This window comes from Symphalangus syndactylus, chromosome 3 (genome assembly GCF_028878055.3).
Source record: "Symphalangus syndactylus isolate Jambi chromosome 3, NHGRI_mSymSyn1-v2.1_pri, whole genome shotgun sequence".
In the NCBI taxonomy this organism is placed as follows: domain Eukaryota; kingdom Metazoa; phylum Chordata; class Mammalia; order Primates; family Hylobatidae; genus Symphalangus; species Symphalangus syndactylus.
In genome coordinates, this window is record NC_072425.2 from 13,719,070 (window position 1) to 13,731,403 (window position 12,334).

General features: G+C 55.3%; 1 protein-coding gene across 3 annotated transcripts in view; it reads right to left on the reverse strand.

The window, feature by feature from the left end:
* The window catches only part of LAMC3 (laminin subunit gamma 3), an 80,527-nt gene that overhangs the window by 20,304 nt on the left and 47,889 nt on the right, over nt 1-12,334 (reverse strand). For all 3 annotated transcript variants that reach the window (XM_055270643.2, XM_055270645.2, XM_055270642.2), the window contains exons 13-20: nt 11,107-11,295; nt 6,926-7,171; nt 5,897-6,050; nt 5,077-5,219; nt 4,119-4,297; nt 2,331-2,472; nt 1,069-1,274; nt 580-656 (exon numbers count right to left, since the gene is read on the reverse strand). In XM_055270643.2, the coding sequence (XP_055126618.1) occupies nt 580-656; nt 1,069-1,274; nt 2,331-2,472; nt 4,119-4,297; nt 5,077-5,219; nt 5,897-6,050; nt 6,926-7,171; nt 11,107-11,295 (1,336 nt within the window). The remainder of the gene's footprint in view (nt 1-579; nt 657-1,068; nt 1,275-2,330; nt 2,473-4,118; nt 4,298-5,076; nt 5,220-5,896; nt 6,051-6,925; nt 7,172-11,106; nt 11,296-12,334) is intronic.

Genomic DNA, 12,334 nt, shown 5'->3' on the forward strand with positions numbered 1-12,334 from the left:
AGTTGTAAAAGGCAACACATTGTTTGATTCCACTTCTATGAAATGCCCAGAATAGGCAAATCTATACAGACAGAAAGTATAGTGGTTCTAGGGGCTGGGGAGGTAAGGAGAAAAGGCGGCTGATGGCAGATGGGTCCAGGGGTTTGTTTTTGGAATGATGAAAATCCTAAAACTGGTTGTGGTGATGGCTTTGCAACCCTGAGAATTTAGGGAAACCACTGAATTATACAGTGAGACAGAGTCTCACTCTATTGCCCAGCCTGGAGTGCAGTGGGCAAAGGCCTCTGTATAGTGTGAACTATACCCCCAATATAATAACTTGTATATTATACAACTCTCACAAAGAGAAAGCTGGCAGATGCTCTCCGACGCCTTCAGTCCACCAAGCTTTGCCCCCAGCATCTCTGGACTCATACCCACCTTGCCTGCCCCTCCCCATACTGGTGACACTGCCTCCACCAGACAGGTCTTGTAATATCTGATCCCAACTTCTGGGTGGGGGCACCTGTGGGGCTGACTCTGACCCTGGAACCCCCAGGAGAAGGGCCAGGCATAAGCTCACCATGTCTTGGGACTCACCTCCTGGCGAGGGCACGGGCCTCTGTGGCCAGGTGGCTCCATTTGGTCGGCTGGCCGGGACCTTCCTGAGGAATCGCCTGTAGAAAGAAGAGGAAGAGAGGAGGAAACTGATGGCCCGTCCCCAAAGGGCAAGGGCCACATCTGGCCCAATTGTGAGGCAGAACTGGATGGTACCAGTCGTTTTATAAATGCACAAAGCTGGCCACAACATCAGCATCCAGTGAGCGGAGTCCTAGGAGCAGAAACACCAATAAGGATGCTGCCCATCACTTACTGCGCATTCAGTCTACTCGGAACATGCCTCGCCCTTTGCGAACGTCCTCTCGCTGAATCCGCGGAGGAGGCACTGTGTGATCCCCATTTTGTAGATGAAATTGATCCTCCCAAAGTGGGGAGTCATACCCAAGGTCACCAGGTCAATGGGAGGGCTGGGGCAGGGACCAATGCCCAGGCTTGGTGTGTTCGGGTTGGGAGGGTCCCCTGGGATACCAGAGACGCGAGAATGGCAGCTGCATGCAGAATCTCCTCTTCTGAGGACTCCAGCAGTGCCTCCAGATCTGCCAGCTGGGTGCAGGTCTTCTGGGCTCCGGCCTGGGCACAGCGGGCACCCTTGCTCAGCCTCTGCAGCTGCTCCCGGGCGGCCTTCACAGCACCCTCGAGGCCTATCATCTGCTCCAGGAAGGCTTCCCGAGCCCCTATGGGAAGCCCACAGCCCAGGCGTCACAGAGTGACACACAAAAGCCCCCACCCCCAGAGGTCCCCTTCTGTGGCCTCCATTCCCCAGGCATCAGCAGCTCCGAGCACCAACAGTTAGTCCCAAAGGCAGAGTCCCCCCCATTTTCCAGATGCAGGCTGAGGCCCAGAGAAGGCAAACATGACCCAAGGTCCCACCCACAGCAAGTCAGTCATACACAGGAACCGGGAGAGACCCAGGCCTTCTGGGGCCACACAAGCAATTCTGGACCCCTCAAATCAGCTCTGATTCACAATGTGGCTCAAACGTGGGCATTTTAAGACACGGTATCTGATAGCCCCTATTTCCACAGTGAGTCCTGCTAACAGGTTCTCAGCTTGCCCCTGTCTGGCTGCTAAAGGAGTGTGGCGCTTATACACATAAAACTTCACAAAGTAATCCAGTCCATTTCAGTGCCATTTCCAGGTCCTCCCTCCCTCCCTCCCTCCCTCCCCGCTTCCCCGCTTCCCTCCTTCCCTGCTTCCCTCCTTCCCTGCTTCCATCCGTAGAAACATGGTCTTGCTATGTTGCCTGGACTGATCTCAAACTCCTGGGCTCAGGCAATCCTCCTGTCTTGGCCTCTCAAAGTGCTGGGATTACAGGAATGAGCCACCACACCTGGCCCTCCTTCTTTTTTCTTATTTACTCATTTATTAATATTTTCTATCTCCCGAACACTGTGCTGGCCTGTGGCAGTGAGCAAAACGGCCAAGAATCAAGACAGCAAGACCCTCCCAGTCCAGCCTCTGGAGCAGCGCCGCGTGACCCCCCTGTGGAGGGAGTGAATAAACGAATGAGCGCAGCCCCATCCTCACTGAGCTTAGAGTCTGGGTAGGGCAGAGGCATGGGGACAAGGACTGATATTAATAAAGTTACAGGTGGGCTAGGGACATGGAAGGAGAGCCCATGGCAACAGGGCTGTGTTGGGAGGGCCCCCAAAGCATCCGACGACACCAGACTGCAGGCGCTGGGGGCCTCCCCTTGCCTCCCACCCTCCCATTCTGTGCTCCCGCTGTACCTGGAAGCAGGTGGTGGCCCTGGTAGGTGTCCCCCCTTGGGGCCTCTCCCAGCAGAATGTCTAGTGGTCCCCAGGGACTGCCACAGTTGGACCCTTGCAGCCGCCCCTCTATCAAAGTCAGTCTGGCCTTCAGCTTGGCTGCCTGGAGAGGACAGGAAGAAAAGGTGTACGAGGCTGGTGGCGTGGAGGTCCTGCCCAGACACTCCCCCACTGGCTTCTACCCCACCACTCTCCCTGGGGGTTCCCTTCTCCAAATCCTCCCCTGGGCCTCAACGCTAAGGGTATGCCACACCTCTGAGAGCCAATCCTGCCCACCCCATGGTAGCTGTCCCTTCCCCTCCCATCCTCATGGCACCTGCTGACACCGCTGACCACACAGCTATCCTACCTCGGAAGGGGGGGAGGAAGGGATGCGAAGGGATGCCCCACAAGGGTTTCTGTCTGTCCTGTTCGCTGTGTTCCCAGGACGCCACATGGAGAAAGCACGCCATGGACACTGGCCGAATGTGCTATGAACGTCCCCTAGCCCCGTCTTTTCATCGGACAAACAATAACTGGATTTACAGAACACTTCCTGGGAGCCAGTCTCAGCACAAATGCCTGCCACACCCCAGCCTGATTCCCCCTGTCACCGCTCTAAGTGAAGTTGCAGGCACAGGTCCCTGGCCCTGTCCTCCATTCCCAAGTCCAAAATGTTCTGAAAAGCCACAGGGCGTTCCATTCCTCACTCGAGAGCAAAACCTGACCTGAAATAAACCTGTTCTGAAAAAGGCTACTTGTGGTCTTCATTTACCCACTTGGTGGAAACAGTCATCTGTTTTCCTGCATAAATATCACTGGGCTTGACCATGGGGGCTGCCCATTCACAATGGGGGGATTACGTGATATTCAGCACAGCATGCCATCTTTTTTTTTTTTTTTTTTTTTTTTAAGACAGAGTCTCGCTCTGTCACCCAGGCTGGAGTGCAGTGGCATGATCTTGGTTCACTGCAACCTCCACCTCCTGGGTTCAAGCAATTCTGCCTCAGCCTCCCGAGTAGCTGAGATTACAGGTGCGTGCCACCCCACCCGGCAAATTTTTGTATTTTTAGTAGAGACGGGGGTTTTACCATGTTGTCCAGGCTGGTCTCAAACTCCTGACCTCATGATCTGCCCACCTCAGCCTCCCAAAGTGCTGGGATTACAGGCGTGAGCCACAGCACCCGGCCTTCAGTGTATGCCATCTTATCTTTCTACAATGCTACACATTCAGAAAGCTGGCCCCACTGTTTTCTAGAAAAGGATTGCAGGCCTGAACTATCTCCAGTCTGGAGTAGGAAAGAGACGGAGGCTTACCAAGGCTGTTGCCTGCCCAGACACATGACAGTGAATGGAGTTGGGGGAGGGGAACCCCAATGAGTTAACCCTAGAGTTTGAACTCCTGATTCCAGCACCACCCACCTCCCCACTCAGAATCACCTCCTGTTAACTCTCTTTACCAAGGGGTCATCTGTGGTCTCATCCCCACTGAACCTGAGAGAGTGAGACTCCAGTCCGGCATGGTCGGGAAGGGCAGGTGACAAGAGTCACCTTTCCCCCATCCACCCAGAGCAGGTGAAGGGCCGAGGTGAAGGTCGAGCCAGGCTGGAACAGGCCTGAAGCTGGGTGGGCACAGGGAGAAGGTGGGTGGTGGGCTTGCAAAGCCTGAGCACTGGGGGTAAGCAGGCAGTTCCTGGTGCCCGGCATAGAGCTGGCACTTGCTGGGGATACAGAATGAATGGAAAGGTGAGTGGGTCTGGGCAGACTCACCTCCTCCTTCACCAGGGCATAGCAGGACGGGCATTCCTGGCAATGTGTGCCGTCTGCCGTGAGGAAGAAGTTGTCGTGGCAGCGGTCACATTTGTAGCCCTCGAAGCCAGGCCTGCACACGCATGTGCCGTTCTCGTGGCACTGGGCCGAGGCAGCGCCCAGTGGGGAGCACCTGCAGGCTAGAGGGGCCAGGGGCAGTGCATGCTGGGTTTAGAGGGGCCAGGGGCAGTGCGTGCTGGGTTTAGAGGGGCCAGGGGCAGTGCGTGCTGGGTTTAGAGGGGCCAGGGGCAGTGCGTGCTGGGTTTAGAGGGGCCAGGGGCAGTGCGTGCTGGGTTTAGAGGGGCCAGGGGCAGTGCGTGCTGGGTTTAGAGGGGCCAGGGGCAGTGCGTGCTGGGTTTAGAGGGGCCAGGGGCAGTGCGTGCTGGGTTCTGGGTGTTCCCAGAATGCCCTGGGCAGCATCAAAAACAGATTCCTGGGCCCTTCCCTGGAGATTCTGATTCAGAAGGTTGAAGGTGGCACAGAGCCTGGCTTATTCCAATGTTCCCTCGGGATCTGAGGACCAGCCAGGTTTAGGAACTGCCAATGCAGCCCAACTCTACAGGTGAGGAAACTGAGGCCCAGAGAGTGACTTGATGGCCCCAGGCACACAGGCACTTAACAGCGGCGTCTGGGACTACATTCTTGGCCGGCACGAGGACACTGGCAGGCTGCAGAGGGCCAGAGACTTGGGCGAGGGTCACAAGCACAGCCCTGCACCCGCTGCTCTGGGTCATGTGACCCTGCTCTCCCAGCCACTGCTACGGGAGCAACTCGCTCCATGCTTCCGGCTGCTCTCGGGACCCTGTCCCGTGTCTGACCATCCTTTCCTGCTGCACCCATTTTCCCCATCGGTCATCTCTGCCCAGAGACCCTCAGGCCCCACCCTCAGGGCAGCCCGGGAAGGACCCAGCCTCCTTACCCCGGCAGCCCTTGATGGAGAAGCTGAAGAAACCCAGCTGGCATCTGTCACAGGCCTGGCCTGTGACACCTGGGCGGCAGGTGCACTGTCCAGTCTTGGGATGGCACTGGTCCTCCTGGGAGCCCAGTGGGTGACACTTGCAGCTGTGATCAGGGAAGGAACTGGGTCTGAGGCAAGCTCAGGGCCACTCCTGGCCCAGCCTCTGCTGGCTGCAGCTGGCTGGGGCCTCAGATCACAGCCCTCTGCCGACAAGACCCCATCTCCTCTCGGTGCGTGGCACAGCTTCCCCAGCTGTGCTCTGGAAAGCACAAATCTCCCAGGATGCTCAGGGAGAAAAGAAGATAAAATAAGCCTATGGGGACAAACGTGTCTTGGGGAGACTCAACCCCTCTGTTGGAAAGTCACGATGCAATCAGCATAGTAAGGGCTCTGAGAAGTCCTGCAAGGAAGAAACCTGTTTGCTCCACTTGGTGTTTCCCTGGAGTCCTCCACTGTTCCCTAAGGACACTTGTCTAAGGTGCTACTGTGGCCAAAAGGCCACCCAGTGACGGTGTCACTGAGAAGGGAATCAGAGATCAAACCGGCCACCTGCCCGCCTGGACATCCCTTAGGGCTGCTCTCGGCCTGCATCCTGGGCTGGCAGGACCATGAGTCCGATTCCAAGAGTCCATCCCTTTGCCCTCCTTCGGCAAAGGGCACAATGTGTCTGGCCGTGGGCCTAGGACAACACCTTCCAAACCAGGCCCCTCCCTGGGGGCTGCCTGATGCCTCTTCCATCCTGGGGAGGTCCCCAGGGCACCGGAAATCTCACCCTACCTACCTCCGGCAGCCCCTCCCAGGCTGGAGGTCGAAGAAGCCAGGGTAGCAGCAGCTGCAGTCCCGTCCAGTCACATGAGGCAGGCAGGAGCATTGGCCCGTCACTGGGTCGCAGGGCATCTGCTCACTGACCGAGCCCTGTGGGTGACAGCTGCAAGCTGGGGGCAGGAGCAGAAAGGGGTGTTGGGAACAATGCAGATTGTCTGTTCCACCTTTGGGGGTCCAACAGAGGCAGAGGAGACGGGGGAGCCTCCAGAGATGATATGGCACATTCAGCCCAGATTCAGACGCCCCTGCTGGAGAAAGGCTCCAGGGCCGAGCTCAAGCCTCAGCCCATTGAATATATCCCTAGAGGGACAGCCCAGGACGGCCATGGTGGCAGACAGTCCTTCTGAGCCTGCCCTGAGCCCTGGCAGGCTGCAGAGGGCCAGAGACTTGGGCGAGGGTCACAGGCACAGCCCTGCACCCACGGCTCTGGGTCCCGTGACGCTGCTCTCCTGGCCACTGTCAGGGGCGCATCTCACTCTGGGCCAGAGCGGTGTTTCCTGCAGGGCTTCCACAAAGCGAGGGTGAGCAGGAGCCGGCAGCTGCTGCGTGGGAAAGGGCTCCAAGCACATCAGTGTGGGGCAAAGGCTGAGCTTCCCTCCTGCAGGGCTCTGGGAGCCTCCCAGGGGGCTGAGTGTTAACTGAGGCGACACCAGGAGGCATGGCCTTGGAGACCCGGCGCAGGGCGATCACCGGCTCAGCCGTATGTGCTGACTGCAGAGCGGGAGATAAGTGCTAGACTGTCCAGGCTTCGGGATCAGAGTTTATAAGATCTCTCGGCTGAAAGAGACCCAGGAGAGGGGCAAACCCTTGTGCTTTCTGGACATGGAGACAGGGAAGGGGACTGACCTGCCTGAGGCTGGACAGCCTTGCAGAGGGGCCAGCTGGTTCCGGTGGGTTCCTCAGCCACCCCTTCTGGGTCCTGAGCCAGGGCAGAGGAGAAGGGGCCCACCGTGCGCCACCCCGGGGTCTGGAGGTCGGTACTCACGCATGCATTTGTCTGCGGGCCGAGGGACCAGGGCGCTCCCGTAGAAGCCTTCCTGACAGTGCTCACAGTGGTCACCCGTGGTGTTGTGCAGGCAGCGCAGGCAGTGGCCAGACAGGGGGTCACAGTTGCCCACGGCATTGGGGTCCACATTCCCGCTGCACTGGCACTGGTGGCAGGGCTGGGGGTGCCCAGAGAGCCCCAGCGGGTCCCCAAAAAAGCCATCATCACAGACCTCACAGCGCCGCCCTGTGGGTAGAGGGAGCACGTGTGGGGAACACAGCTGGCTGGGCCCACCAGGGATGAGGGTGGGTGTGAAGCAGAGCAAGCGTTCCTCCAGCCTCCCCAGAGCAGCACGGGCTTGGGCAGGAGGACCTGGGACTGGCCCCCAGTGGCTGCCCACAGCTGTGTGGTCCTGAGCAAGCCACTGCACCTCTAGGAGCTCAGGTTCCTCATCTCTAAAGCGGGGACAACAATGGCGGCTCCCCACAGGACTGTGGGGAGGGTTCAGTGACATAATTTGTGAAAAGCGCTTAACATCTGGCCTGACATGTAGTAAACACTCAGCAGCAGTGGCTATCATCACATATCTGTCCTCACACCCTCATCATCGTCACCATTATCTTCACCATCACCACTATCCTCAGCAGCACCTCAACCATCATCATCACCTCCTTCATCATCATCCTTTTTTATTTTTTATTATTATTATTGAGAAGGAGTCTCGCTCTGTCACCCAGGCTGGAGTGCAGTGGTACGATCTCGGCTCACTGCAACCTCCGCCTCCCGGGTACGAGTGATTCTCCTGCCTCAGCCTCCCAAGTAGCTGGGATTACAGGTACACACCACCACACCCAGCTAATTTTTGTATTTTTAGTAGAGACGGGGTTTTGCCATGTTGGCCAGGCTGGTCTCGAACTCCTGACATCAGGTGATCCACCTGCCTTGGCCTCCCAAAGTGCTGGGATTACAGGTGTGAGCCACCGTGCCTGGCCGCTTACATGTTTTTTTCATGTTCCTCTTGATATTTTTACACGGCTCCAACATTACAATGAGTATGTACATTTATTTCTATTTTCATTTATTTTTATTTTTTCTGAAGTTACTAAGTCAGTCAAGAGTATGTACTAGTTTTATAATTAAAAAATAGCTGCTGCCATTGTGAAGAATAGTTGTGAGCTCCTTATGTCCTCAAAAGTCGACAGTCAGTTGAAATGAAGTTAATGGTACTGGCTGGGCACTGTGGTTCATACATAATCACAGCAGTTTGGGAGACTGAGGTGAGTCAATCACTTGAGGCCAGGAGTTCAAAACCAGCCTGGTCAACATGGCAAAATCCCCTCTGTACTAAAAATACAAACATTAGCTGGGTATAGTGGCAGGCGCCTGCAATCCCAGCTACTCGGGCGGCTGAGGCAGGAGAATCGCTTGAACTTGGGAGGCAGAAGTTGCAGTGAGCTGAGATCGCGCCACCACACTCCAGCCTGGGGGACAGAGTGAGACTCTGTTTCCAAAGAAAAAAAAGTTAATATTGCTAAGGGCAACCCTGAAAAGGGAAAGGGGGAAACGGAATGGAACAGAACGGATCAGAAAGGAAAAGACGAACCGGAACAGAGTTCAAGGTTGAGGCTAGCACCTGCCTTTTGAGTTCTAAAATAGAAATGAAGCTAGACAGGAAAGGGGGAGATTGAAATTAATGATGATGAATGAGCCCCATGGTTAAGTGGCCATTCACCTGGAACCAGGTGGGGACAGCTCACAGGGCAGGAGGCAGCTCTGGAGGTCCTGGGAAGGGCTGCAAGCGGCCAGGATGGCAGGCAAGAGTCATCCCGGGACAAGTGAGAATCAGGACTTGACCTCGGTCAATCCCGACTCAGATGTCCAGGTGAGCTCTCAGTGTGCTAGGCCCTCCCAGGGCCCAGAGGACACTGGTGTAGATAAGAAGGGCACTGGCAGAAGGTCCCAAGTCTAAAGTCCACTCCAGGTGACCCTCCCTCCCAAGGGTGGTTCCCTCTGCACACAGCATTGCCTGCTCCCCTGAAATCCTCCCTCAAGCATGTCTCAGCCTGGGTCTGCCTGAGCTTCTCTAACTGTCCACTCTCACTGGGTGGGCCTCGTGCATGTCTGCAGGCCAGGGGAGCCACAGTCGGGAGCTAGAAAATGTAAGGAAGATAATGAGAATGGAGGGACAGCATGGCGGCCAGTGGGGTGCAGGGTCCTGCAGTGCAATCTCCATCCCTCGGTTCTTGGGCTCCCGGCTCTGGGGCCATCCGCCCTGCCCTGTTGGCTGTTGACTGCCAGAGAGCTGCTTTCAGAACGGTCCCAGTGAAAGCACATGGCATTTGACAAATTGATTTAATGCAGCCACAAGTACCAAAAGCAAAATCAGATGTCTAGGAATCTTAAAAACATTACACTGCGTGAAACAAGCCAGATCCAAAAGAACAAATACTGTATGGTTCCACTTAAATGGAATACTGGGAGCAAACTCATAGAGACAGAGAGGAGAACAGCTGTTATCAGAGGCTGGAGGGAGGAAGGGCTATTCAACAATACTTTTTTATTTTTTTATTTTTTTTGAGGCGGAGCCTTGCTCTGTCACCCAGGCTGGAGTGCAGTGGCACGTTCTTGGCTCACTGCAAACTCCGCCTCCTGGGTTCAAGCGATTCTCCTGTCTCAGCCTCCCGAGTAGCTGGGATTACAGGTACCTGCCACCACTCCTGGCTAATTTTTGTATTTTTAGTAGAGACGAGGTTTTGCCATGTTGGCCAGGCTAGTCTCAAACTCCTGACCTCAGGTGATCCGCCCGCCTCAGCCTCCCAAAGTGCTGAGATTACAGGCATGAGCCACCGCGCCTGGCCTCAACAACACATTTGATGGGTACGGTTTCTGTCTGGGATGATGAAAAAGTTCTAGAGATGGATGAGTGACAGCTGCACGGCATTGCAAATTGTACTTCCTGACACTGAGTTATGCACTTAGAAATGGTTAAAATGGCAAATTTTATGTTATATGTATTTTACCATAATAAAAATTAATATTGTAATATGCCAAAAGTCATTGAATTATACTTTATTTTTTGAGACAGAGTTTCACTCTTGTTGCCCCAGCTGGAGTGCAGTGACGCAATCTTGGCTCACTGTAACCTCCGCCTCCCGGGTTCATGCGATTCTCCTGCCTCAGCCTCCCGGGTAACTGGGACTACAGGTGCGTGCCACCACACCTGGCTAATTTTTTGTATTTTTAGTAGAGATGGGGTTTCACCGTGTTAGCCTGGGTGGTCTCAAACTCCTGACCTTGTGATCCACCCGCTTCGGCCTCCCAAAGTGCTGGGATTACAGGCATGAGCCACCACGCCTCGCCTGTACTTTATTTTAAAAAGTTTTTTTTTGATACAGGGTCTGGCTCTGTTGCCCAGGCTGGAGTGCAGTGGTGAAATCTCAGAACACTGCAGCCTCCACCTCCCAGGCTCAAACCATCCTCCCACCTCAGCCTCCAGAGTATCTGGGACCACACGTGCATGCCACGACACCCAGCTAATTTTTGTATTTTTTTTAGAGATGGGAGTCTCACTATGTGGCCCAGGCTGGTCTTGAACTCCCGGACTGAAGCGATCTGCCCACCTTGGCTTCCCAAAGTGCTGAGATTACAGGCATGAGCCACCACACCCAGCCGAACTGTACGCTTTAAACGGGTGAACTGTCAGGTATATGAATAGTATCACAATAAAGCTGCTTTTTCCAAAAAAAAATCAGAGTGCAGGATGCCTGAGTCCGGAGCAGGAAAGAACGCAAGGAGCCTGGGAACGAGGGTGGGCACGGGTGGTTCTGCTCTTTACGTTACCTGACGACATTTTTTAAAGGCTGGAAGTGTAATCGAGGTTTTCCACCTTCGCTGTGTAACAGAATCACCCAGGGAACTTGTTCAACTGTCACTAACCCAGGCTCTAAGGGGCCAGACACCAGATATGGGTATTTTCAAATGGCCCCAAATTCTCAATGGCCCAAATTCTGCTGGCAATGTGCAGCAGCCTGGGGCTCTGGCTATGGGGCTAAGGGATTCCGTGTCCCCAGAGGTCATGCCTGTTGCCCAGAAGCTGGGCTCTCCCTCACTTGCCATACCCTAAACCCAGGGCAGAGTCACAGCGCCGGGGCTTGGCCCTCCGCGGGGCAGGAGTCACTCACCTCTCTGGCCCGGGGGGCAGTGGGTGCACACCACCTCCCCGTTCTCTGGGATGGTCGTGCAGGCCGACTGGCCAGGGCAGGGACAGGGCTGGCAGTCGTCGGCTTGGCCTGCGAAAGGGTTGCCATAGAAACCTGGCAAGCAGCGTTCACAGGATGGGCCCTCGGTATGGTGGCTGCAGACGCAGATCCCTGAGGGGCAAGACAAGCACCTGTTTACCCCTGTCTGAACCCAGAATGCCCAGAGATGGTGGGCATCCTGGTGGGAGAGGTTAGGGAGCACATCCTGGGCAGAAGTGGGGTGGGGACCTTTCCCAGGCAGAGGCAGCAAGGCCTGGGGATTGAGGGTCCAGGCCTGGAGCTGGACCACTTGGTTCATGTCCACCACTTACTTCCTGTGCAAAGCTGGGCAAGTTGTCTAGTGCCCCCACACCTCAGTCTCCTCATCTGCAAAATGGGAACAACCACAGCACTGACTTCAAAGGGTTCTTGTCAGGGTCCAACAAGACCATGCCTTCAAAGTGCCTTGCACGCTCTCTGGCACACATAATCATCGGTACTGTTATGATTATTATTATTAGTTGAGACAGAGTCTCACTCTGTCACCCAGGCTGGAGTGCAGTGGTGCAATTTGGCTCACTGCAAACTCCACTTCCCAGGTTCAAGTGATATTCCTGCCTCAGCCTCCCAAGTAGCTGGGGTTACAGGCATGCGTCACCATACCTGTCTAATTTTTGTATTTTTAGTAGAAATGGGGTTTCACCATGTTGGCCAGGCTGGTCTCAAACTCCTGACCTCAAGCTATCTGCCCGCCTCGGCCTTCCAAAGTTCTGGGATTACAGGCATGAGCCACCGTGCCCGGCCAACACTGTTATTATTTTGTATTCCGAAACCACTCTCTGAACCAACAGGTGACACGGCTACCATTTGCTACGCTGTTGTCCTCTTGATGCCAAGGGACCAAACGGAAGAGCAACTTTTCCTAAGGGAGACACAGACCCAGAATTCTGGCCTTCACATGACTTTGCAAAGAGGCTCCCCTTTATGGGGTTTGGGATACACAGGGGATACCTAGTCTCAGAGGAGGGAACCCCTGTTCCTGCCCTCTGGCTCCTGATGATGGTGGATTCTGCAAACTCTTCTTCCCCAGGCCGACCACACCTGGCATCTGCCCAGAGCCTGGGGTGCTTGGGAAGGGAGGCCTGCTGCCAGGGACTGAGTGAGAAGCCTG